Source organism: Struthio camelus, chromosome 11, assembly GCF_040807025.1.
Source record: "Struthio camelus isolate bStrCam1 chromosome 11, bStrCam1.hap1, whole genome shotgun sequence".
NCBI lineage: Eukaryota > Metazoa > Chordata > Aves > Struthioniformes > Struthionidae > Struthio > Struthio camelus.
The window spans coordinates 23,765,114-23,789,308 of record NC_090952.1 but is presented as its reverse complement, the minus strand read 5'-3'; the positions used below and the strand labels follow the sequence as shown (position 1 = coordinate 23,789,308).

The window sequence follows — 24,195 nt, the reverse complement described above, 5'->3', positions numbered from 1 at the left end:
CCCTACCTCGGTACATTGCCATCATCCACAAAGACGCTTCAAAAAGACAGAAAACTGCTTCTGAGAAGAAGTGGTTAAAACCCAGGGGCCAAGAAAGAATGAGTTCACTCAGGCATGTTGCCCATCTACACCTGCAAATAGCCACAAGTGAGTATCATCTTATAATCCAGCGTATCAAAGGCAGCTGACAGATCTGACAGCCAGCATGAATTACCCTCCCTCGCCATTGAGCGAAATAATGAGCAGCTTCTGTAATGAACCCATGTCTGGAGCCAGACTGACAAGTGTCAAGGAGAGCCAAGGCAACCAGAGACTATCTAACCACAACCCCTGTAATTGCCTTCCCCCAGCACAGGAAAGATTAAAAACTGGCCACTAATTGGGCTGTCAGTTTGGAACGAGGACTTCTGGAGAGAAGGGGGCACTGAAGCCTGTCCCCCATCACCAGCCAAGGAGGGGACGGTCCCCACGCACCCGGCATCCCGCAGACGCCTCCCAGGGCTGGACTGCAGTTCAGAGCGGGGAAACGTTTCTGTTTGCCCCTTCAGAGCACCGCTGCACTGCCAGAGAGGTGGGGAGCTTACCCCAAGTATTGGCTAATGCCAGCATTTAATTGAGAACAACTGGACGCAATTTTCTTTTCAGTTCTGATTTGAAAGAGATCAGTGATCATCCTGCATTAAAACCTGATCCTTCAGAGCCATGTCCTGTGCCCCATCTTCCCCTCACCTGGACCTTATCAGCAAGGAGGACAATCCTGCTGGCCTCCTCCATCTCCTGATGCACCAAAGCACATTGTCCCTCCGTCCTTCCATCTGGGAAGGAGTCTTCCCGAGAGCATCAAAACACAAAAGACTGACACTCTTGGTCTAACACAGCCTTCTCCCTCAGGTCACACTTGCTGCACGTTTCACTCTAACCAAGGTGTCCTGACACTTTGGCTCACCAGGGACAAAGTCCAAGGGCCTCTGATCCCGAAATCTCCCCTGATTCCAAGAGAAACCTGTGGCCTTTCTGCAAGAAGCCAGCCCGAACTTCAAGAGAAGGCAAGGTTGCTACAATGCCTCTGACAGTATCACCACGGTTTCTCAAAACAAAACCACAGGCATGCAAAGTCCTTCTATAAAAGGACTCCTATCAGTATTAACTAAGCCTACACGATGAACGCTTGCCAGCAGAGGGATGTCATTTCGCTGCACAAAGTGACAGTTTTTGCAATGCCAGCAAAAACAAGAGCACAGACATGGTGAGAATCATTAATTTACAGAAAGTTTCCCACCAACTGCAGAAACATTTGCTTCAACAGGCTCGAGGCCTTTAAGGAAGACGAACTCAAAATAACCTTTTTTTTTTTCCAAGTCACTATTTTCCATTTTTCATATGGAGAGTAAATCAACCAAACCTACGTAGTCCTGTGTGAAGAGAACATAAATACTGGATTTTACTTCTTGCAGAATGGAACCATTTCCCTCATAGCCACATCCTGCCATTCCTAGCAGAATCAGGGCAAACAATTAGCCTTAATCCTTGTTAGTTCTGTATGTTTCCTTTAAATCCTGTTACCACATTCCTTCATGCAATCAAGTGCCTGTTAAACCCCAGTACGGTTAAGCCTGCCTCCTACAAGAAGGGTTGTGACCCCACGGTGCCTCCAGGCTCCTGACCTTTAGTTCCTGTTCAAGCTGCACCAGTCCGAGGGGTTGCAATGCTCACAGACTAATCTATCTTCACTGATTATTTCTTAATCAGAAAGTCAGACGCGAACTAAGAGTGCAAGCCTGATGCAGATGAGAAGAGAGAGGGGAGGGGAAAAAAAAATTAAGATGCACTTGAAGGAAATGCTACTCTTTGCTGCTTTAGGAGACAACTATGAAAACTTTGTCCAAAAGACAAAGTGTTTGAAGTCTAGCTACTTCCATATTTATAATGACTGAGTCACCCCAGAAAACCTCCTCCAAAGGAAATTGAGTTGAACTAACAGCATTAATTTATCTTGGAAGTTTATCCAAGCCTTTGGTTAAAGATAAACAATGCGCCTGAATGCGAGAGAGCATTAGACCTGGGCTGCTGGAGCGGCAGGGAACTTCCACCCAGCCTTGACAGCCCTGCCTTACGAGATGGCATCGGCATGACCCCAAGCCCACTACTCATTCCTGAACAGGAAAGGCAAAACGGTGAGAAATTACTGCTTTTCCTAGGGAGACATTCTTGAAATGCATATATTACACAAAACATTCAGCTTAGAAATTTCAGGCACAATCACTGCATTTAAACATAACTGACTTATTAACAGCCAACAGTTAATAGGCTGAAACTATAATTCCTGTGACTGGGAACAGGCCAGTGTTTCACCTAAATCTGAAAAAATATTACAGCTACTCTATTGACCTGTTCCTGGAAGACAAGGAGCATCTTCCAGTCCAAAACATCCTTAAAACCAAAAGTACAAAGTCCTTCCCATAAGCTCTCTTCAGGTCTCCACTCATTCTTAAAGCTAGTAAGTACATTATGATTCTTAAACTTGTTTCCAGTAAAGACATGGAAAAAAGTTACAAGTCTTAGCAGCTGCAAGAAACACTCAATACTCTTTAACACACCCAAGGAAAACCCTCCATGAAACAGAAGTTTTGCAGAGTGCAGTTCTTTCAAGAACAGCACCTGCGTGTCAAGGCTGCAAGCTACTCTTTGCAGTTTGCCGTATTCCTTTCAGTTTACGGTTTAAGGTAACAAACGGCCCCTCCAAATAATCTTTTCTTACTACAAGATTATTTGACAACACATGGCTAACATATTGCCAAATTTGAGAGACACCCCAAAAGAGCGATGATGCTAACTTTTGGTACTTCAAATAAACAAATTTGAACTAATCAATGTGGAAGATCTGCTTTCTATTTGTGGGTTTGGGTTTGCTGTTTTATGTTTCTTTTCCTGCCTTTGCTGTTTGTTTGCTTTCAATTAGCCAGCCCCTCCTTATTCTAACCTCTAAAACTCAATATGCCACGCTTACGGGGAGGCGAACAACAATACATGTTATTCATGCCATTTGCAAACTCAGCCTCGAGGACGAGCGGCGTCTAACGCGAGGAAAAGGCCTCTCAAGTCAGCCAGCCACTTCAGTATTACTGCAGCCTTGTTCAGGTTTTCCTCCGCTTGGGTAAATCCTTCTTCAAAAGTGGTTGTTTCGCTCTTAGATGTATGTTTTTGGTACCTGCCCCGAGCGCCGGCTGGATGCACGTGCCTGCGGCCAGGTACGGCACGGCTCTCGCTCTCCGCAGAGCTGCGCGAGCTTGAAGGCAGCTCAGAGTTTGGCGTCCTCACCTCTCCAGAGCAGGAATTATTTGCCTTTTTCACAGGTCATCAGGAGGTAGCAAGCAAAGTTTACCAGATGTAGGTTTTATCACTTTGAGTGGAACTACTATTTGCTTTATGGGAACCCTCTTTTTAAGAATTTTATCAGATCACTGTGATTACAAAAGCTTCACTTACATGCTCAAAACCTCCTGTAAAACCTCTAGTTCAAGGTTTATTTGATCTAGGTGTTTTTCAACTTGGAGAAATGACTTGCAGACGCAAGTAATTTGTCCGGTAAGCTTTGACTGACCACTTGTTCAGCAAGCTCAAACTGCGTCTGCCGTCTGAGCAAAATTCCATAAACTCACTGACCAAAAGATGTTCTTTTAAGAAAAGTTCTTTAAAGAAAAAGAAAGAGAGAGAGAGAGAGAGAGAGAGAGAGAGAGAGAGAGAGGGCTTGCAGCAGAAAGGAAGTTTCAATTACTTTGTGAAATCAAGCAGAAAAATTAAGATCCAAGCAAACTTTATTAGCTCTGACAAGCAAATGCTGATGCCTTTGTTTCCCAGATGCGCAAAATTTATACTAGGTTTTGCGTGTTTGGGTTTGGGGGTTTTTTCTTTTTAAGATTAAAAAGAACATGTATTCATTTTTACAATGTGCTTTGTTACAATTGGGATTTGTAAAGACATTCAAACTAAAGAACCAACACAGACCTATCACAAAGCAGTTGATTTTCTCTGTGCCGTTTGTTGCAAGCCTCCACAAACTTTTCCATGTGTCAATACTACTTCACAACCATATTTACCTATGAAAAAACCCACATTAATAACCCCTCCCACTGCCTACACAGCTTGACGTGCAGAGTTACAGTGCAAGTGATAACTTAAGAAATTAGAGCAGCTTAAAAGACCTGCACACAAAGGGCCAGATCTTCAAATGTATTTTGCATCCACCACTTTTCAAGACAATTCGGCTGCTATGAAGCATTTAATATGCAGTTTGCCACCCGCAGATCTCTGGCAGCCTGGGGTGCTCTCCGGCAGAGGGGGGACCGGAGGGGTCTGTGCAAGCACACACATAGGCAGCAGCCTTAGCTTGCAACGCAGGGGGCTGTCCCTCCTCTGGATTCCTCCCCCCCAGGGCCCACAAACTATAAACAGTTAAGAACAGCTAAGCCAGATGAAACTGAATTATCTACCACAATGTTCAGCCCTATGCAGGTTGTGTTGAACAAACCATCTCCTCTGCCAGGAACTCTCCTGGCTGATGGCTGCCCAAGGGCCAACGGGCTGCCACTCCGTGGAGCAGTTACTGCCCCTCGCCCCCAAAGAGCCAAAAAGTCATATTTGCTTAAGAACAAAATTCAGTCCAACAGCAGGTCCTGGGCCATACATAAATGAGACTTCAGTTGTAAGTGGAAAGTTTTCCTTTTCATAGCAGCAACACAGAGACAGTTTGGGTAGCCAGAGGAACTGCAGAGCATTGGGTCTGGTCCACACTTGCAGCTCCCCAGTTGTTCCCCCCAGGGAAAGCAAGAACTAGAGCTTGACCGAGTTTCAGGCCCAGTGTTTTGGCTGGGAACCTCCTGTTGCAGCACATGGCGAAAGGCTTTCCAGAACACGTATCCTTGCACGCGGGTGCAAGCTCCCCCGGCACTAACCCCAGAAATTAAAGCAGGAGCCAGGCACTCCGTGGCGGTGCGCTGCCCCAGCAGGAGCACTGCATTAGCCTGAGCCTCACTGCCCTTCCCATTTCCACATCGGTGAGGACAGAGCTGGAGGTACCCCCACGAGGAGCCCCTCTGCAAGCCTAGCCCATGAGGACGGCTGCTGGCATCTCCCAGCAGAGCCCAGGCTGACTCTCTCCTCCACCCATGGCCAGAGCTGGGATGGTGTGGAAACGGAGGGGAAACTGCAGCCGCTGACCCAGAGAGACTTCTCCAGATTATCACAGGCTCAGCTAAATTTGAGTTCATCTGCAGGAATCCAAGTATTCACACACTATGAACGTTCACTAAAGCGGCAAGCATGTGGCACACTTCATTTTCAACCCTGTCCAGAAAGCGTGTTGGGGCTTTCCTTGTTTTATCAGCAACACTGCCAAAACCTTGCTTTAGCCCGATTTCCTGAAGAAGCGCAGCGAGCATGATCACACCTGATGTTTCTCTTTGCCCCACGTCTTCTCTCCTCTCGTGATTTTAGAATCAGCTTCCCGATTTCAGCTAGATTAGAAAGAAGCACTAACTAAGGGGCTTCAGATATAATTAACTCACATAAATTTGACGAAAAACTGGCTTGGGGAAACCAGTCCAAAGGCAGGACTCTGGAAGGGATGGCAAGCAGAGCTCAGTCTTTATACCTCCTCTTCCAGTGCCACTGCAGGGCCAAGGCAGAGGCGCCTGTCCTTCCCGACTCGTGGTCTCTCTCTTGAGGTCAGATTTACCTGTGGCAATTGGGACCCCGCGGAGTCCTTCCTGCGGGACAGACGCTGTGGTTATGGGGTCCCGCTAACGCATCTGGCTTGGGACCACATGATCGGCCTGAGAACGAAGACTTGGATATTGCCTGTGTTACTTCTGCTTGGGCAGAATCCACACCGAGACCCGTAACACGAGGAATATCCCGGTCAGCTTGGAAGAAGAGGACGTTATCCAAGGAGACGCCATTTCTACGCGCTGCCAAAGCTGGCGATACACTCACCCCAAATTAATTCAATGACGTTCGCACACGACGACTTCCAGCCTTGCTCCATTTACCCTTGGTAACCTCAGAAGGCCAGAGACGGCCATAAACACGTCCCTTCCCAGCCAGCACAGGAGGACGGTATATAAAAGCTAGCTGACCTTTTGACTCCCTGGCCCTCCTGAAAGAAAGCACACTGGCCAAACCAGCCATCACCTTCGCATCTCCGCTACCTCAGCATCGGCCCTCGGAGCCACAAACACAGGCCCCCCGGCCAGCCCAGCTTGCCACAACCAGCAGAAGAAAGAGTATAAGGGAAGTTAATGAGCAATTCGTACATAGAACATTCAGGGGAAAATCATCTGCTGCTGCCAACAGCAGGACACCGCAATTTGACATGGCGTTCCAGTTTTAAAGGTTAAAAACTCACACCACGTTATTACGGCAAAACCCAGGAAAGAACATTTTGCTCAAAGGGAAAGTCAGCACTAAAGCAAGGAGGTGGGTCAGACTGAAATCTAAACAGGTCCACTCGCACATCCATCCCAGGGTCACTGTTTATAAGCAAAGAAAGGCAACTTTATACACAAAGATCGCACATTAGTGGTTCCTGGCTTTTTCCTGGGAAAAAAATGCTTCTTTTCAGCTGAACTTTCTGAGAACTGTTAGTGTAAATATGACAAACCTCCAAAAACGCTCATGGCTGAACCTGAAACATCACACGGAGAAAGGCAAATAAGCTGTGCAACTGGAGACAGAGGAAGTCTAGCACCCAGAGCACCAAAACACCCAAGGTGTGACATTCCCAAGACCTTTGAAATGCCCTGAAATTGGGCCATTGTGCACAGCTAAGAGCTGGGCAACCAAAGAAATCATCCCGTCAACAAGCAGCCTAGCCCCCAGCCACAGGAGAGCGCGCACACTCTGCCAAAAGTGCATTTACACCCTCAGGATACCTATTACTTTTTTTTTTTTTTTGGGGGGGGGGGGGGTAGACACTTCCTTGGAGCAGCAGCCCCAGGAGGCGAGGGCAGCTCTGCCTGCCCCGGTCCGAACCCCTTGCCACGGAGCAGCTCTTCCCTCCCAAACCCCTGGGGACGGGGCACTCGGGCAGCAGCTCAGTTTCCATTTCATTCCTCAGGGAACTTTATCTCTCCTTCAACAAATCGCCTCAGAGCTAAGACCATAGCTGAGCTTGTAAATAAGATTTTTATCTGAAAAAGAAAAAAAAAAAAAAAAAGGAAAAAAAGTTCTTTTAAGCCCTTGCCTGCTACTCCCACCAAGCATTACTTCTTTAACTGCCTGGGCATCTGTTATGCGAGCAATCCAGCTTTCACACAAGTAGTTTACTGTGTTCAACCAGCATAATGTAACCTATGTCAGAAAAGCCAACCTTTGCCTGGAACAGACCTGTAATATATTCCCCCGGTCTGAGCCCAGAGGTCTGCCAGTATTTGTGGAAAAGGCAAGGCCGAGTAGTTCAACCTACCGTGGAAGAGGCGAGAACAGGGGTGGGAGCGAGGGGAGAAAGGACTGCGATAAGGATATCGCAAAATTAAAAATTCCTCCGCCTCGTGCCCCTTCCCTCCCCGACGAAGCCAGCCACCAGCTCTGTCGGCTGGGGGCTGCTTTGCTCAGCTGTGAAAACCAGCGTTATCTGTCTGGAGGTTCACACGAGCACTCCTCCTCTCATTAGCATAGATAAATCTCCAAATCTTCTCAACAACTGGCAAGCCAACCTCTTTGCCACAAAGTCTGTTTTAAGCAAAGTCCTTCCAGAACACACTAGAGCGCCCCGGATGAAAGGCACCAGCTGCGTGGTCTCAGACCTCATGGGACCAACCATCCACGAGGAGGACACGAGAGCACGGGGCTGCTTTCATCTTTCCCTCGAGCGCTGGGTCAGTGGACGTGGGTCTCATCTCAAAGCCACCAGGTTCTTGCAGCAGAAGCCAAGATGCTATTCAATACTAATGGATTTGGGAAGGAAAAGAAAAAAAAAAATTGGTGAAACAGGTCTTCTATGCAAAAGGTTTGAATTGACTCTCTAGCCTGCTCCAAAAAGAGAGCACATACATATATACCTTCTGATCGTCTTCCTTTTTAACCTGTGTGGGATTAATAGCGTAATGTTTCTTGGCCTTCACAGAAGCAGCTTCACATCTACCCTGCTTCCAAACCCATGTGCCGCCTCGCACACGCACACCTCCCCAGCGAGGAGCCCACAGCTGCAGCAGCAAGAAACCGAGAACGGGCTGGCCGCCTCCGCTCCTCGCAGCAACAGGGAATCTTTCTTTTCCGGCAACCGAGTCTACGGCAGCGTTGCCTATCTCGCTCGTTCGACGGATGGCGCTGCCTGCGCGAGGTGAGCCGTCCAAGCTCCTCTACCTTTGCAAACACCCTTCCCTGGCTTGGGAAGGGTCTTAAAGATTAGATCTGCCTTGCAGCCACAAGAGAGCAACAGATCCTATATCCTCAGCACAAGCTTCACTGCCCAAGAAGGTATTTTCCCCTCCAGCTAACGCAGAGCCACATCTCGGGTATTTTTGACAGCGCACGTTTCGGGGACCTCCGCGCTGAACGCGGGAGAGAAGCCCAGGTATTGCCGAGACCTTGCACCTGCAAAGCCCTGTTTTGATCCGGGCAACGCTACCCTCCTGCCACAGCTCAGTAATTCCCACCGCTCTCACGCGCACAGCCGATTTGGTTATGCAAACAGCCCCGCTAACACACCACGTCCCACTTCAGCAACATGGAAAAAAAACAAGGCCGGCTGAAAGCTCCCTATCATAACAGGGGACAACTGCATCACGGCTTTTACTGGCAGGTACCAAATGGCTCTATTTTGCCTTTTTAAGCACGTCCCTGACCAACCTAGCAGGGCTGTGGGGGAGGAGAGGAGGCTGAAGTGCAAACAGGACTTTGTCATCCCCGTCCCAGGCAGTCCTAAATCCGCTCGCGGAAAGGTAAACAGCCTCTGGTGCCCTGCAAGCCCCGGGGAGCAATCCCGAAGCAGGGCCAGCGGCAGCACGGTCTCGCAGGAAGAAGCTCGCTCAGCTTGGGGAAGCTCAAGCATCTCCTTTCTGTGCGCGTCGCCCCTGCCCTAGCTCGCCCAGACCGTCCTAGCTCGCCCTCTGGCCAGCAGGACACGCAGCGCCGAAACCCCGAACGCTTCCAGGGCGCTCGTGGCACAAGGAAGAACATCCTGCCCTGAAATCGGAGCCTGGGCAAGCAAAGGGACGTTGACTTTTTCAATGCCCGGCCACCCTAAAATCTCATCTCAGGCCAGTTTTAAAGGTGCCGATTAGAGCGATCAGACACATGCAACGGTCACGTTACCCCTTCTCAAGGGGGGAGAGGGTCTCGTCCTCCCGCTCCCGCTTTATTATCCAGTCCCTCTCCTTAAGCAAAAACAGCCTATAAAAAGTTTGCAGCTAAAAAAAAAAAAAAAAAAACCACCCAGACAGACAGAGAGACAAGAAGTCCCTGCAGCAGGGAGGCATTTACCGACCCGCAGCCGACCCAAAGCGATGCTAGAAGCAAGGCTTCAACGCAGGCACCACGGCGGGCGCGGAGCGGGCGTCCCCGCAGCGCGGCGGGGGCTTCTCGGCGCGGGCGGCACGCCTGGGTGCCGAAGCGGACGCCGAGGCCGGCTGCGGGCCCCCACGTTAGCGAACGTTTCCAGCGTTCAATCCTGCCACAGGCTTAGAGCCGACCTCTCCTGCTATTTTCAAACAACGACATTTTTCCAAAACAAAGTGTTTTGCAATCCCTGAGCGGTCCTTTCCTTTTCAAATGAAAAGTGAAATTCTCTTCATTCCTCCTTCGGTCAAGAAGCACAGCCACAGAAATAACCGCTAGCTCCAAATATACCTGCCCTGCAGACAGCTACGCCAGCGTGCCATTAAAAGGGGAAGGCAGACTGGACGCGCTCCGGGCTCTCCTGCGCTGGGCTGGCATGACGCGCATCTCGCTGCACCGAGAGCTGCTCGCAGAAGATCTCAGAAATGCTCCGAGGTTGAATTTTAAACTTGAAACTCTTTAACTGAACAGCTTGACTTGTCTTCTGAACCCAGCTCCCTTAATTGAGGGATTTAATTTAATCTGACTTTCAAGCGTGGTTCTTGCGTTACATCTCGTTTCCCCAAAAGAAATTGCTCAGTGGGTCAGAATATTAGAATATACATATTATTAAAAAGCCAGGGCGTCGAAAATGACCTGTTTTTCATAGAAACGTACATATTTCCAGGTCCTGATCAAGGCACAGTAAATATAGTTCTACATCAAAATGTAACTGAAGCCATTAAAACGATTAGCTCTGAAAGAAATTAATATGAACCAAATCCCAAGAAAGTGGATTTCATGGCACAATCCTCCTATGTTAACTGCCCAGTAGTCTTTCAAACTGCCAGTCCAAAGGCAATATACAGTAAAATTTACATTTTGTGGTCATTCACCCACACATCTGGTACAAAGGCCTGCACTTTAAAATAAAAACTGATTGAAAACATTCCTGGAAGACATTCACAGTTAAAAAAAAAAAACAACCAACCAACAAAACCTGAGACGGAGCAGTTTAATCAGAAAATACACATGCAGCTCCGCTGCCTATTCCCGGGTTCATCTGGGAGAAGGCAAAGGGTTAAAACTTGCTGGGGACTCATTCGGCAGGTCGATGAAGGGCCTATTTAAAAAGAAGAATCAGGAATAAGGAATTTTGCCAGTTTTTACCCCTGATAAATCCGCATTCCAGTCTGTCAGCTATCTTGTTATCCCTAGAGCTGCTGAAGTGTCTTTGGCTGTAACTATGCATGACTCCGGCTTTGAGTAATGGAAATAAAGTATGTGCGTTGAAACTCCAGCGTTCCTTTCTCATACCCAGAAAAAGAAAACGCAGCGCAGGAAGAGATCCTAGAGCAGCTCTGGGATTTTATACGTTAAGCGGGAAAGCTGCGCTCGCCCTGCTTCAGCTGCCTGCCCTGGCAACGCTGCACGGGAAAGGATACCCTGAAGTTTTAAACGAGATGCCAAGTTTTAGCCTAATACGGCAGCTTTTATTGTCTGCAATAACAAACAAATAAATACTCGTCCAGATTCGCAACTCCCATTTAGCTGGCAATTCATAACCAGCAAACATTTGGAAGCAGTATTGTAAAATTAAACAAAGCTATCATTTACAGGAAACCCTGCCTCGAGTACAAATTATAGAGTTGTTAAGTTTATCTGGCAATGCCTTGCCCCTGAGTGCTATATAATTATTCCTAAATCTTTCAGGAAAGAATGCAAATATTTTAAAGCCATAATTCATTGGCAAGGCGGAAGTCTCGCTCAACCTTTTGCACAAATTTTGATACCTAGAAATTAACCCTTGCTGGCCACGGCGATGTCGCCGTTTCCAGCGGATTCTGCGCGCTGGCGCGGGGGCTGCCAGCACGGGCCCGTCCCCGGGCTTCGGCAACGCTTCAGGCCGCCGGCCACGGAGCGCCGGCCCTTCCCGGCATTCCCGCCCGCTGCCTTCGAAGAGCGGGTCGAGCGCCGGTTCTGAGCGGCGCCGCGCCGGGGACGGCTGCGAGGAGGATGCGGGGCCCTGAAAAGGCTGGCTGTTCTCAAGGGCTGCCCGGCCATCATGACAAAGTCCGCCTTATATTATAAAGGAGCCTTTAATAAAAGTAGAGAGCTATGTTCTAACTTTTATTAGCTGCAGGCCGGCCGCAGGGGACCTTGGGGCATCTCCGCGTCCCTCCAGCCGGGCGGCAGCATCCGACCGGGTAGAGACCTGCCCGCGGAGAAGGAATCACGGAATGGTTGAGGTTGGCAGGGACCTCTGGAGATCATCTAGCCCAACCTCCCTGCTCCAGCAGGGCCCTCTACAGCATATTGCCCAGGGTCACATCCTGACGGGTTTTGAATATCTCCAGGGAAGGAGACTCCACTACCTCTCTGGGCAACCTGGTCCAGTGCTCTGTCACCCTCACAGTGAAGAAGTTTTTTCTCAGGTTTAGGAAGCCCACGGCGGCGCAGGGGCGAGCTGATGCGAAGGGCTGCGAGAACGGGGCAGAAGGGACGAGGGGGGGGGGGGGAAGGTTTTGTCAACAAATCCCTCCAAGCGTATTTCCAAAGAAAAAGTCATTGGAGTGAGTGACGCACGTGGCCTTCCTCCAGCCTGCCATCTGCTACCCCGGCAGCACACCCCGGCCGCGCGCCGCCGCGCTCTGAACCGGCGCTGGGGCTGCGTGACGACACCGAAGCTCGCTCGAGGGGCTGCGCCGTTTGTGCCTCGACTGCGGGCACGGCCTGCGGGGTCTGCTCTCGAGCCCACCGCTCGAGCTAGCGTCTTCTCCTTCCAGTGGCGTTTATTTATTTAGTAAGAGATGCGTGTCGGGCTTTACCCTGCGGTGCTAGCGCGGCTGCCCACGCGCGCGCCAGCTCCCGCAAGCAGACGGCGGCGGCCGATCGCACGCGCGCTAACCCCACCGCTGAAAGCCGCGCGGACACGGAAAGCAAACAAGCCCTCTGTCAAGGTCCGGCTGCAGCGCCTAACGCCGCAGCTCCGGCCGCGCCAGCGCTGCCCGCGACGGGCGCTCGCTGCCGGAGACGGGGGCTCCGACACCGCGCGCGGCCGGGCGCCCCTCCTGCCGCCGATGAGATCTGTCCGTAGGCTTCCTTCCTTCCAGCAGAGCCGAAACCGAGCAATGCCTCAAACCGGAGCGAAACCCAGCTCCGCTAACCTGCTGCTAGCCTTCGAAGCGCTCCCTGGATCCTTCAAGACGTTGCTTTGGCAATTTTTAAAAAAAAAAAAAAGTCTCCTTCGCTTCCTCTCCCTGGCAATCAGCAGGTCTGAAGCTCTGCACCGCTCCGGACCAGGCGAAGGGCTGAGATGCCCCGGCGCAGGGTCTCACGGCCTGGCCGAGGCCGGGCGTCACGAGCGCAGGTAGGAGCACAGAAATCTGCGTCAACGAGCGAGCCGGCTGAAAGAAAGCAAGCTCATTGCCAGAGCTAATGAAAGCTAACCACAATTATTGTGTAAACAGCACTGATTCATTAGCAGACACTATCAAAGCAATTTCCTCCCCCCCCCACCCGCCCTGCTGCAAAGAAGAAAAGCATATGGGCCTACGGCACCCTCAGCTTCAGGTCTGAATCCGGAAAAAAAAAAAAAAAAAATCAAGGAGAAGTTTGTTTGTTTTGCATCGGTCCAAACGGAACCGGTGGCGCAGCGCTGCCCGCTCACCCGAGCGCTGGGACGCGGCTCCTGACGCCCACCATCGCCACGCCGTAGCTATCACGTGTTCAGAGCATACCTCTCATCTCAGCCCAGCCGGGCCCGGGCCACCCCAGCCCACCCCTCGCAGCTCACCAACATCCCACGGACAAGCGCTCCTTTTCCCGTGCTCGAGTGACGAACGCTCCCCGGGAAGAGCAACGGTCCCCCCACTTTCCTCCTGCAAATCCCAGCAGGAGAAAGCTGCGCGCACCCAACGAGCGGGGCAACTCTTTCCCATCAGGCTTGTAACTGCTCTGCTTGCCTTGATCACATCAACGCCCTGTCCTCTCGCACGGGAACAGGCCCAGAAAGCGCCGAGAGCGTTCACAGGGTTGTCTCCCCCCCTTCTTGCTGCTGCAAATGTAGAGTCTCTCCCTATTGCAAACTAATTTCCTTTTAATAGCACCCGCTGGAGCTGAGCGGATCTGCTTTGGCTCTTTAATCTTCCACAGGGCAAAGTTACCTTAAAAAAAAAAAAAGAAAAAAAAAGAAAAAGAAAAGAAAAAGAAAGAAAAAAAAAAGCAAGCTTCCTAGTAAAACGAATACTTCCAGCCAACTGGCTATAAAGACATTCAAACAAGATCCCTGCACTTTTCAGAGAAGCAAAAACTGCATTTCAGCCCAGTAAAATCCTGGCTCTGCCTTTATATTCCAAGAATGTTGAATCAAAGCGGGCTCAGCTCTTTAAAAGAGAGCCCATAAAGGACAGTATAAAGAAGTAAAAAGTTTGTATTAAAACCCACGTAATCTTTTTTAAAACACCATTATTAGAACCTGCAGCACCAGCCAACAGTGATTTATCACCACCTGTCATTGTAGCTGGCAACACGGAGCTTTTTCTACCTAATTGTCAGTGCTACCACGCTAAAGCTCCAACTCGTAATTTCTTAAAGCTGGCTTTTTTTGCCAGCACATCCCCCAACCCCAAGGTATCTGCAAGGAAGGGGCACTGCCGCCCTTCCCGAGCAGCCCCAAGCCTGCTGCCACGAACGGCGACCGGTGCGGCGCAAGGCAGCGGGTCAGCCCTCGGGGTTTGTTTCCGATGCTTTTTTTTCATTCGTATTTGTGTTTTCCACCATGCCTGTCTTCTCCTGCCCTGGCCAAGCGCCAGCTAGCCCAAAGAGCCTGCTCCAACACCAACGCTCCCAACCCCACATGCTTCAGCCTAAAACGAGGAGCCATTTGGGGCAGGGGTGCTGGGTACAGTGGGATGAGGGTGCGATGAGGGTGCCGCTGCAGAGCAGGGACACCTCTTGGCTGGCAGAGGCAGGCGGCCAACAGCAGGTTCCTGCACTGCTATTGCAATAGTGTCCCTGCCTGCTGCTGCTCCTCTGCCCCAGAGCGACCGTCTCCCCCGCTGCCCCAGAGCAAGCAACCATCTCCCCCAATGCAACCATCTCCCTGCCGCCCCAGAGTGAACATCATCCCTCTGCCCCCAAAGCAAGCGACCATCTCCCCCTCCGCCGCATGAGCAAGCGAACTTCTCCCCCGCTGCCCCGGAGCAAGCGAACATCTCCCCCTCCGCTCCAGTGCGTCCACCTCCCCTCCACCCCAGAGCAAGCACCACCTCCCTCACCACCCCAGCGCGACCATCTCCCCTTCTGCCCTGGAGCAAGCAACCATCTCCCCTCCGCCCCAGCACGACCGTCTCCCCTCCGCCCCGTCCCTCTTTGGGAGGACCCCGGCTCCAGTGCCCCCGAGCCGCGCCAGCCGAGCGGTGCTACAGCCGGAGCACCCAGGTGTTTCCAAGCGGGAGGCCGCGATACTTCGCCGCAGGTACACACCCCGCACGCGTTGTCTTCAGCATCGTTCGCAAGGAAAGGCAACGGGCCGCGAAGGCTGTAAGCACCCTTTCCGAAGCGAGCGTGACCCGACCCAGACCTGCGCGTCCCACAAGGCGCCTTCTCCAGGCGAGCGGTCAGAGCTCCCCAAAAACCAGGCACCCTGACGTCGGGGGTGTTCCAGTAGAGTTGTCACGCACTCCCTCCACCCCAAATCACCAGTAATTTCTAGAAGAGCCCGACAAACCACAAGAGGTTAAATCTACTGCACATTACTTTAACTAACCTACCCATGACCTCTGGAAAGGAACAGCTATTGGAGATTGTGGTTCTGTAGAAACTCAATTACCAAAGCCAATTTCCTATGAGCATTTAAAAAAAAAAAAAAAAGAAAAGAAAAAAAAACCAGCGACAATGCTGACAATGTGTAAGGGCCACATATTTTTGCCTCCCGAAAGCTGCAACCTAGCCGGTATAAGAACAGTTCCTATTCCCGCAAAAATGTTGAAACATACTTGAAACATTTCATCATTGTTTGCTCCCATCTGAACTTGCTTAAAATCCAGACAATTCCCCACTTCTAAATTGGAACCACTAAGGGAAATACTCCTTCCAGCCCCGTCAGTCCTCTCTCCTGACCACGCACCTTTTCTAAGCCAAAAAAGCACCCTTTGAGGAAGCGAGACGTCCTTCACGACGAACTCGCGCTCACCTGGGTCCATCCACCACTGAACATGCAAACCACAGAAAAACCGAGCAGCAGAGCGCAAGCAGACAGATGTTATTTTTCTGCTTAAAAGACGAACAAAAAATAAGTATTTCTAAGAGCGCTTCACGGGGGAGGAAGGGGAGAGGAATCGGGCCATTCGCTTCACTTTGGGAAAGAGGCACCACGACCCTACTTCCACAGCAAAATCCATATTGGCCAAACCTTGACGACGAATAACCCCATCCGGCACGTACCCACGCACGCATATACTCTTTTTAAGCACCAGCTCCATCGTTTCGCGGGATCTAGACCGCTCTTTCCTTGGCCACCTTTGGCTACCTGGGCCACGCGGCACGGCGTTTTGGCACCGCCGCTCCTCTCCCGTCACCCCGCACAGCCCCCCTTCCCGCGTCCCACAGACGGAGGAAGCCGTCCCAGGAACGACCGCGTAGCTGCGGCCCCTCGGAGGCCACGTCTGCCGCCGCAGCCCACGTGGCCGACACCAGCCGAGCTGCGCAGGAAAACCTCGGCTCGCTCCTCACCGGCGGCTAATTCACGGGCTCCTCTCTTGCCAACGCGTCGCTTTTTCTCTGAGCTCCCTTCTCCATCCAGAAAAAGATCTAAACGAGAATAAAATTCCCAGGAAAAAACACGGCATTTGAGTCAGCTGCGCGCACAGGGCGCCCGCGCGGGGAAGCGGGCAGAGAAAAGCACGGAGGGAGACAGCCCTCCCGAAACTTCTGCTGGAAAAGCAAAGGAGCTTCACGAAACACTGGGGGGAAAAAAAAAAAAGTCTATAACAAACCAGGAAGCAGGTAAGACGGGCTACAACACAAAATCATTCTCTTTTAATTAAAGCATGCTTGGCAATTAAAAAAAATAATAACGCAGGAACAAGCGGCGGTCTTTGAGGTGCACAAATCACAGCAAACAGCGAAAGCCGTCTCTGCCAGGCTGCTGGAAGCGTTTGCTGCGGGGAAAGAGCACGCAGGATAATTTAGGGAGCGAGGAGGGGAAATTTAAGAGCTCTCCCGAGCCATCGCATTGCTAAGCAATAGGGAGAAGGAAGTTATCTTCATAATCTCAAAAGAAAGAGAAAGCACAAAGAATGTGAGGAATGCGAGGAGGTTATTACCCCGGAGACCAGCACTAGCAACCCGCTCTCCCGCTGCCGCCTTCCCCCGGGAGCCGAGGAGGAGGGGCACACCCTGACCTTTTTGGCTAACAAGAATTTCCTTGCCCCCCCACCCCCCCCCAAAAAAAAAAAAAAAAAAGCAGAACAAAAGCAGGGAATCAGCCCCAGAGAGTCGCTCCTCTGCTGGGAGGAGGCGCGGGATTTTACAGCAGGATAACTCGGATGCTCTGCCACGACACTGCCCAAACCTTCTGGGAGTAGGAGAGAGAGATGAAACACTGAGGCCGTGCAACTCAATGCATGTGTGTGCTACCACCATGCGGCCAGCACCCCTCCACTTACGAGGGGGAAGGGAGGTGAGATTCGCTCGTCCAGCCTTGCAAAGCTGACTTTTCTTGAGAAACGCCGCCAGCCCTTCTCCATCCACGGGGTGTGCCACCACGGTCGGGAAGAGGTTGCACATGCAGAGGACCATAGGGTCAGCACCAACCACATATCAACGCCACGGAGCGGGTCAGGATTGCGGACACCAGCACCCCAACACCACCTATGACGCTGGCTGCCAGAGAAGCAGACCGTAGTAACTTCGGACCCCTCCAAACCTCCTGCCTATCCCATCCTTCCAGGGCAGACACAACCGCCACCTCCACGAACGAAAAAGGCTTGGCTGGGATCTTCTGCCACCAGAGCCATCTGCTCACACACAGCAATGACGCTTTAGTCTGAACTTCTTCCCTTCATCACATATGAAGGATAAATCACGAAGCCCACCCCAAGCGCCCGCTTCGGGCCGAGGCCAGCCCGCTCCCGCGGCGCTCGCCGCTGCGCCCGCCTTGCTCTGGTGCAGCCTCAGCGAGACCAAAAAGTCTGTTGACATATGAAAGCCACAGAAAATCTCTCTGAAATTACAAAACAGTACTAAAAACATTGTGTAGCTCAGGCCTCCTGCACAATGTACACACTCCTATTCAGGCTTTTAAAAAACAGCCACATGTCTAAGGAAACATCTGATAATTAAGGCAATTTTAACAATAGATAATAATTTGACTATGAATTGTATGGAATGTAATGACTGCTTATTCTGGCAGAAAAAACAGTACTTTCTATGAAGTGTCTGCCAAGGAAAACGATACTCCCACTCAGCCTGGACCACTGCGAGCAGTTGCTGTTAACCACATGCTTAACGCTGCAGTCTGCGAGGACATAATGCGCTGCTGTAGTCGAACAAGACGCTGCACTGAAGACTGAGAGAGAGAAAGTAGCGTCCCACACGAGCAACAGCCGGAGAAGTGAGTCACTTGGAGGCCGTCCCTGGCTCCGATCAAACGGGTCTCTGAGCGACGGCCCCACGCAGCAGCGAGCGCTCCACGGGGCGCCTGCCAGTGGCCTGCGGACAGCGGGCTCGTCGCGCCATGCCAGCTCCCCCCCTCTCCTCGCTCTTTCCAGTTGCTAAATGACATTAGAAGCAGCTAAAAATACTTCAAGCGATTTTCTCATTTACTTTTCCATGCGAGTACTTGCGTTCGCCGCAAGGACGTTCGCCGACGGTTACTTCCCCACCCACGGGCGGTCAGACAATTGCTCTATTAATACATGCTGGGCAAGAGTTTGAGAACCCACCCTAGATTTAAGGGCTATGGCCTTCAGTGGACTATGAAAGTCGTTGCAGAGCACAAGGTCCCCGCTACGGCCCATGGCCCAGTAGTTCCGCTCCTTCAAAAGGGCAAGAAGTAACTCGGAGGCAAAGAGGACGAGGCACTATCTTGTACTCCTCACACTAAAATGAGTCCAGGAGCTGTCCCCTGTGAACAGGCTTCAACAAGATCAGCAGTGCCAGATGACAATTCTGGGAAAGATCCAGAAATGGTTTCTCTGTTGGAAGAAGCCACACGGAAGAGAAGCACATCAACTACTAGAAACACATTTGCTGAAGTTTACATATAAAAAAGCAATGCCAACAGAGTGCCCTTCCATCAACCAAGAGGGTACACCTGGGTGAGCACCAACAGCAGCACCCAGTTGACAACCAGTGCACAACAAGCAGCAGACATTTGGGCCCCCCTGCAAAAGTTACTCTGGGCAAAATCCCATGAGTCCCAAATGAACAAACGGCTTTCAATCACTCCCGATGAATAAATGCAGTTGTTCCATTAATTTGGTTTAAATAGAGAGACAAAGATTACACACAGCATCTTTAATAAAGATTGAATATGGAGTATTACTGGCGTTTAGCTCCCTGCAAAGGCAGACTCTCTCTGCGCTTTCCAACAGTGTGTTTTCCATTTGCATCTGCCTCCAAGCCATCGTGAAATCCACCTAAAAAGAAAACAGAACAGCAATGCTGTAGATGGATTGCATTGCTTTTCTGTAGGAAACTCACAGGTTAACTGATACGCCTTTCACTGATGGGCGAGAAATTTCTTCTTTTTAAATCAGGGAAAAGAAACATTTATTTCCTACAATTAGCAGGAAAGGGGAAGAAATTTCCATCTATTTCACACCTGAGGGCAAGAAGGAGCCTCAGTTCTAAGAAAGGTTAGAGTTTTTTTGTTTTTAATCACAGCCACCTACTGGGGTTTCATGGTGCCACCAGCTCACTTTGCATTTTATTCTGCAGCCACACCAGACCGACTGGTTTAAGCGACCGCTGCAGATGGTCGCTCCCAGGGAGTTTGCTCTATCATCACCACAAGCTAGACACAGGGATGCAATAAAGAATAACACTTTCTGAGTAGCACTTGAACTAAGTGAGTGGCAACAGCTGTAGAATAAGATCTTCATGAGCTACGTCCTTCACTCGAGAAGCTTCAAACGTAAAAACTCCCACACACTTTGAGAAATCCCCACTTTTCCTACAAAAAGAGGTTGAGACTTCCATTAACCTCCTTCCAAGGCATACACAGTCAACACACCACCCCTGCCAGGCCTTGGGGAACGACCCGTACCAGAGGCAGAGAACTCCTCTTCACTAATCCATGGCCACAGCACATAGATGAGATGGGGACTCCCACAGCTCCCTCAAATGGGCATGCAGTTTAAGACCTCCTGCCACATCCCCACCCTTAGGTCACTACTCTTTCCCCTGCCAGCAACGACAGCCAGCTCCTGCAAAGTGAATCCAGACCTAAATCCTCCCAGTTCTCCCACCGAACACGTGTTCCCACATCGTTCTCTCTTCTTGCGCTGCACATCTGACATGACGCAGCCACCTTCATCCCATTTTAACGAAAAATTCCTGAAAATGCAGCCTCTGCTATTATAAAGCAAGGAAGAAATGGTGCATTGGATGAGAAAGGAAGGGTTTAGGGGCTGGTTTTCTTTCATGAGATCTGCAGGAGAAACAAGTGCACTTGGAGCGAATCTCCTCCCTGGGCTCCCCATCCCACCTTCCAGCCCTCAGAGTATGCTCCTGTGGTTTGCCTCACCAGCAACGCCACACAAGTGAATTAAAGGCTGGTGTGCTCCCCAGGCCACCTACTCATTTTTCTATACAACATCAAGCGTCAAAGAAACAGCTTCAAACACTGACCACCACCATCAGACAGACAGCTCTGCACAAACACTGACCTCTCAAGCAATAGCAGCAAGATTGCATCACACCACCATGATTAGCTCTGAGATGCACACATCACAGGGTAGAGGTGCACAAGCCATTAAAGATCACTCAGACACAATGCAGTGCAGCAGGGAACTTCAGAAACACTTCCATGCCGAGCTCTAGCAGTAATATCTTTTTACACCACTAACACCTAGTTAACATAAAAAGAAACAATTTTGATATATTCTACACTACAAAGAGCACATCATACACGTCTTATCAAGCAAACAATGAGTTGACCAGTTGTGCAATTTTTCCTTAAAGTGGTATTTGTCAACTTGCTAGAAGGAAAATGACAACTTACATCAGCTAGATATAACCTCTCATTTATGGCTATTCTAATAAGGTTTGAAACCTAGTCTAAACCAATTCTAAGTTAAACTCCTAGGTAATTATGGACAAGCAACAGCCATTTAGCAAGAATAAAATAATGTTGGTACAGATAAAAAGATTGCTGGAATGAACATTTGGTTTCCCCCCCAAAAAAAATAAAGTTGCAGCCACCTACTTCTTCAGAAGAAGATAAATACGGCAAAAAATCCATGTGAGGTGTTGCTACACCATGGAACGACTCCTTTGCTTCACATGCTGTCACGCAGCTCTGCGCAGGGGCACGTCCACCCCCACCACCTGGCTGCTTTGCTTTAACAATTCAAGGCCAACAGTTTTGGAGGATCAGTACTCCGTGCTCTGACAGTAAAGAAATGGCTACGCCTACCGAAAGGGTAATTAGCCACCACTTTTAGGATCTCTTTTTGGAAAGGTGTTAGGAAGTTCCTGTCCATGCACCACCGTGATCTAAAGAGGACGCAATCCGCAAGAGAAGGGAAGAATCAAGCAAGATCTGTGAAGCCTGAACAAAAATCGAAAGAAAAACGAGATGGACTTTGGACTTGAGTCATGACGATAAAAGCCGTCTTTCTGCACATTAACCCATCAGCATTCGGCCCCAAATCTCCACCTGTTGAACACTCTCCGATCTGTTCTTGGCCAACACGCTTCAGTGAGCGGAGCAGCGCTACCAAGCAGTAAGCACCAGTTTCCACAATCACTCCGGTGTGAAACAAGCCAAAACACACACCTCTTCCCCTCACGCACATTTATCTTGTTCTCACTGATCAGCCAACATTTTCAATTCATTTTTTGTATTACCCTTGTGAATGAAAACACACTACTATCTCCTGCCTAGGATACCAACTGAAATCCAAGGTTTGTCCAATAAAAACCTTTTGCCTTTGTGTCAGACCTAGCTTCAGCCTCCCGCGCTACCAAAGGTCGTATTTCCCACCGAGTTTGTGGCATAACACTTTGCCATTTCCCTGTAAGCAACGATCACTGGGACCTCCATTAGTCAGGTCCTCCATCTACATGAGGCCCTAGCGAAAGCGATGGCAGATGAAGCCTGGCACGCTCAGAAAGCTCAAAATCAGAGCAAGATCAGCTGTTAACATCCCTGTTGCATACATAGCTGAGCAGCAAGAGGGGAGATTGGGAGCCTTTAAACAAGAAACACCCCAAAACTACAGCTATCTACAGGAATCACAAAAATGCAGCAGGTTTAGCACCTTATCCGAGGTTTAATTTTAAATATAATCGCACTTGAAGGTCGCTACATTTAATGTCTTACAAGACGCACCTCTTTCAAAGACTTCAGAGCTCCTCTCTGAAATAGCCTTCAGAGCAGGATGACATTTCAAATGTAACTTTGCAAGACCTGTTGCTTTCCAAGCGAGGCCAGACACAGAGACTTCCCTCACCCTGCGAACAGCAACATAGCCTAGCTGATATTTTCAGCAAGCACGTCATTCCAGAAAGCCCCTCTTTTGTTAAATAATCTTACCTTGCTCATCATATTTCTCCGGCCCCTTGTTTCAAAAGCACAGGGTCAAACTGCCAACAGCTTTCGAGCCTCAAATGGAAGTCCTGTCAGCATGATCTATTCCTGACATCCTCCAAAGCACACCAAGTCATCTTAAATAACAATATATAAAATAAAGACTAGGTCAAACCTTCCAGATACCAGGTGTACGAGGAAGCCTGCACATATCCTGACAGTGCACTGATGAGGGCTGGACTCAAACCAAACACAAGCTTGCTTATTAGAGAGCAGTTTAGTAAGCAGGGAGGGTGAAGGAGAAACAGTATTTTAACTGCATCCAGTCAGACGTTTCTCATTAAAATATTTCTTGGAGAAGTAAACGGACCCTCAATTTTATTCAAACAGATGTAGGCTAAACGCATCTCATTAGTCTGACAATATAAAAGTGCAACCGACTGAAACCATTTCAGTATTGTCAGTGAAAGGGATAATGTATGCATATCTGGAGGGCACGGCAATGGTAAAGATTACCCCAGCTCCTATATTAGCAGTCTAAAGGTATTTACTTGGGGTCTGTCTGTGTTGTGACAGTGTCCTAGACTGAAATGAATGCCTCTAACACTCCACATTTTTGAGCCGTTCAGTCATGCATTTTTGTTATTGTTGAAAGTAGTGCGAAATTGCAGTGCATGAGCTGGAGTCCTTGGTGGTCTCCGAGGATTCCAGCTAAAAAGGCACTTCCTTTGTTCCGCGGAGAATGCGGTCCAGTAGGTCATTCAGAAGGGGAAATAAAAGCAGCAGCCCTGGGAGGGAGATGAAGGATGAAACAAAAAAAAAAAAGAAAAAAGAAAAAAAAATGTTTTGGGTGGGAGCACATTAGCTACCATTTCCTACTGCTGCCGACTGCCAGCACTCCTGTCCGTCCCCGGGATGCGCGAGTATCTCGGGACAAGCGTGAAGAAGGAGGAGAAAATCATTCCTCTGTCACCTCCCTGGGGCGGCCGCGGGGCCGCGTCGGCCCGCGGGGCAAAGGCAGCCCAAGGGCAGGCAGCGCCCGGCGCGCCGCGGGCAGGGGAGCCGGCAACAGGCGCGGGCCCGCCCCGCCGGCGGGGAGCCGAGCCGAGCCGGGCCGGGCCGGGCCGAGCCCGGGAGCCCCGAGCCGGCTCTGCGGGGAGCCGCTGCGCCGAGCCGCGCCGCGCCGCGCCGAGCGCGCACAAAGGCGGCGAGCCGCGACTCACCGCTGATCTCGTGGCTGGGCGCGTCGCTCTGGCCGAAGCCCTTGGCGACGTAGAGCGTCTTCACTTCGGAGCAACTTTTGGCGCGGGGCTCGGCGGCCAGCAGCAGCGGCAGGCTGAGGGCGGCTAAAGTGCAGGCGAGGGGCGGCAAGCAGCCGCGCCGCCGCGGCATGGTGCGGGCGGGCAGGGGCCGAGCCGAGTCGGGGCCGGGGCCGGGCGAGCGCGCCCCGAGGCCGGGGCCGGGGCCGGAGCCGGCGCTGCGCTGCGCTTGTCCCGCCGCGCCGCGCAGGAACCGCGCCCGCTGCCGTGCGCCCCGCTCCGCTGCGGCTCCGCTCCGCTGGCCCGGCGTGCGGCGGCGCTCTGCAAACTTGGCCCGGCAGGAAGCACATGGGGTGGTGGAGGAGGAGGAGGAGGTGGAGGAGGAGGAGGAGGGAGGGAGGCGGGGAGGGCGGGCAGCCAAGCAGGATCGCGCAGGGCCGGGACAAGCCTTTGCAGCCCCCGGGAAAATCAGGAGCCGGGATCCGCCCGGCCGGCGAGGCGGAGCGGAGCCCGCGGCTGCCGCCCCCCGGCGCGGCCGCCCCCTCGGCGGGGTGCGCCCCGCCCCGCCCCGCTGCGCGCCGCTGCGCGCCGCCGCCCCCGCGCTGCGCTCGGCGCCCGCCGGCCCCGGGGTCCCCGCCCGCC

General features: G+C 51.1%; 1 protein-coding gene across 3 annotated transcripts in view; it reads right to left on the bottom strand.

The window, feature by feature from the left end:
* The window catches only part of GPC4 (glypican 4), a 79,346-nt gene extending 55,563 nt beyond the window's left edge, over positions 1-23,783 (bottom strand). Inside the window, exon 1 of one of the 3 annotated variants that reach the window (XM_068957042.1) lies at positions 23,518-23,783. In XM_068957042.1, the coding sequence (XP_068813143.1) occupies positions 23,518-23,686 (169 nt within the window). In that variant the 5' untranslated portion in view covers positions 23,687-23,783. Of the gene's footprint in view, positions 1-729; positions 932-20,968; positions 21,338-23,517 lie in introns of those variants that run through there. The other 2 variants (XM_009684893.2, XM_068957043.1) reach the window with 2 other exon arrangements.
* Positions 23,784-24,195: the final 412 nt, after the last annotated feature.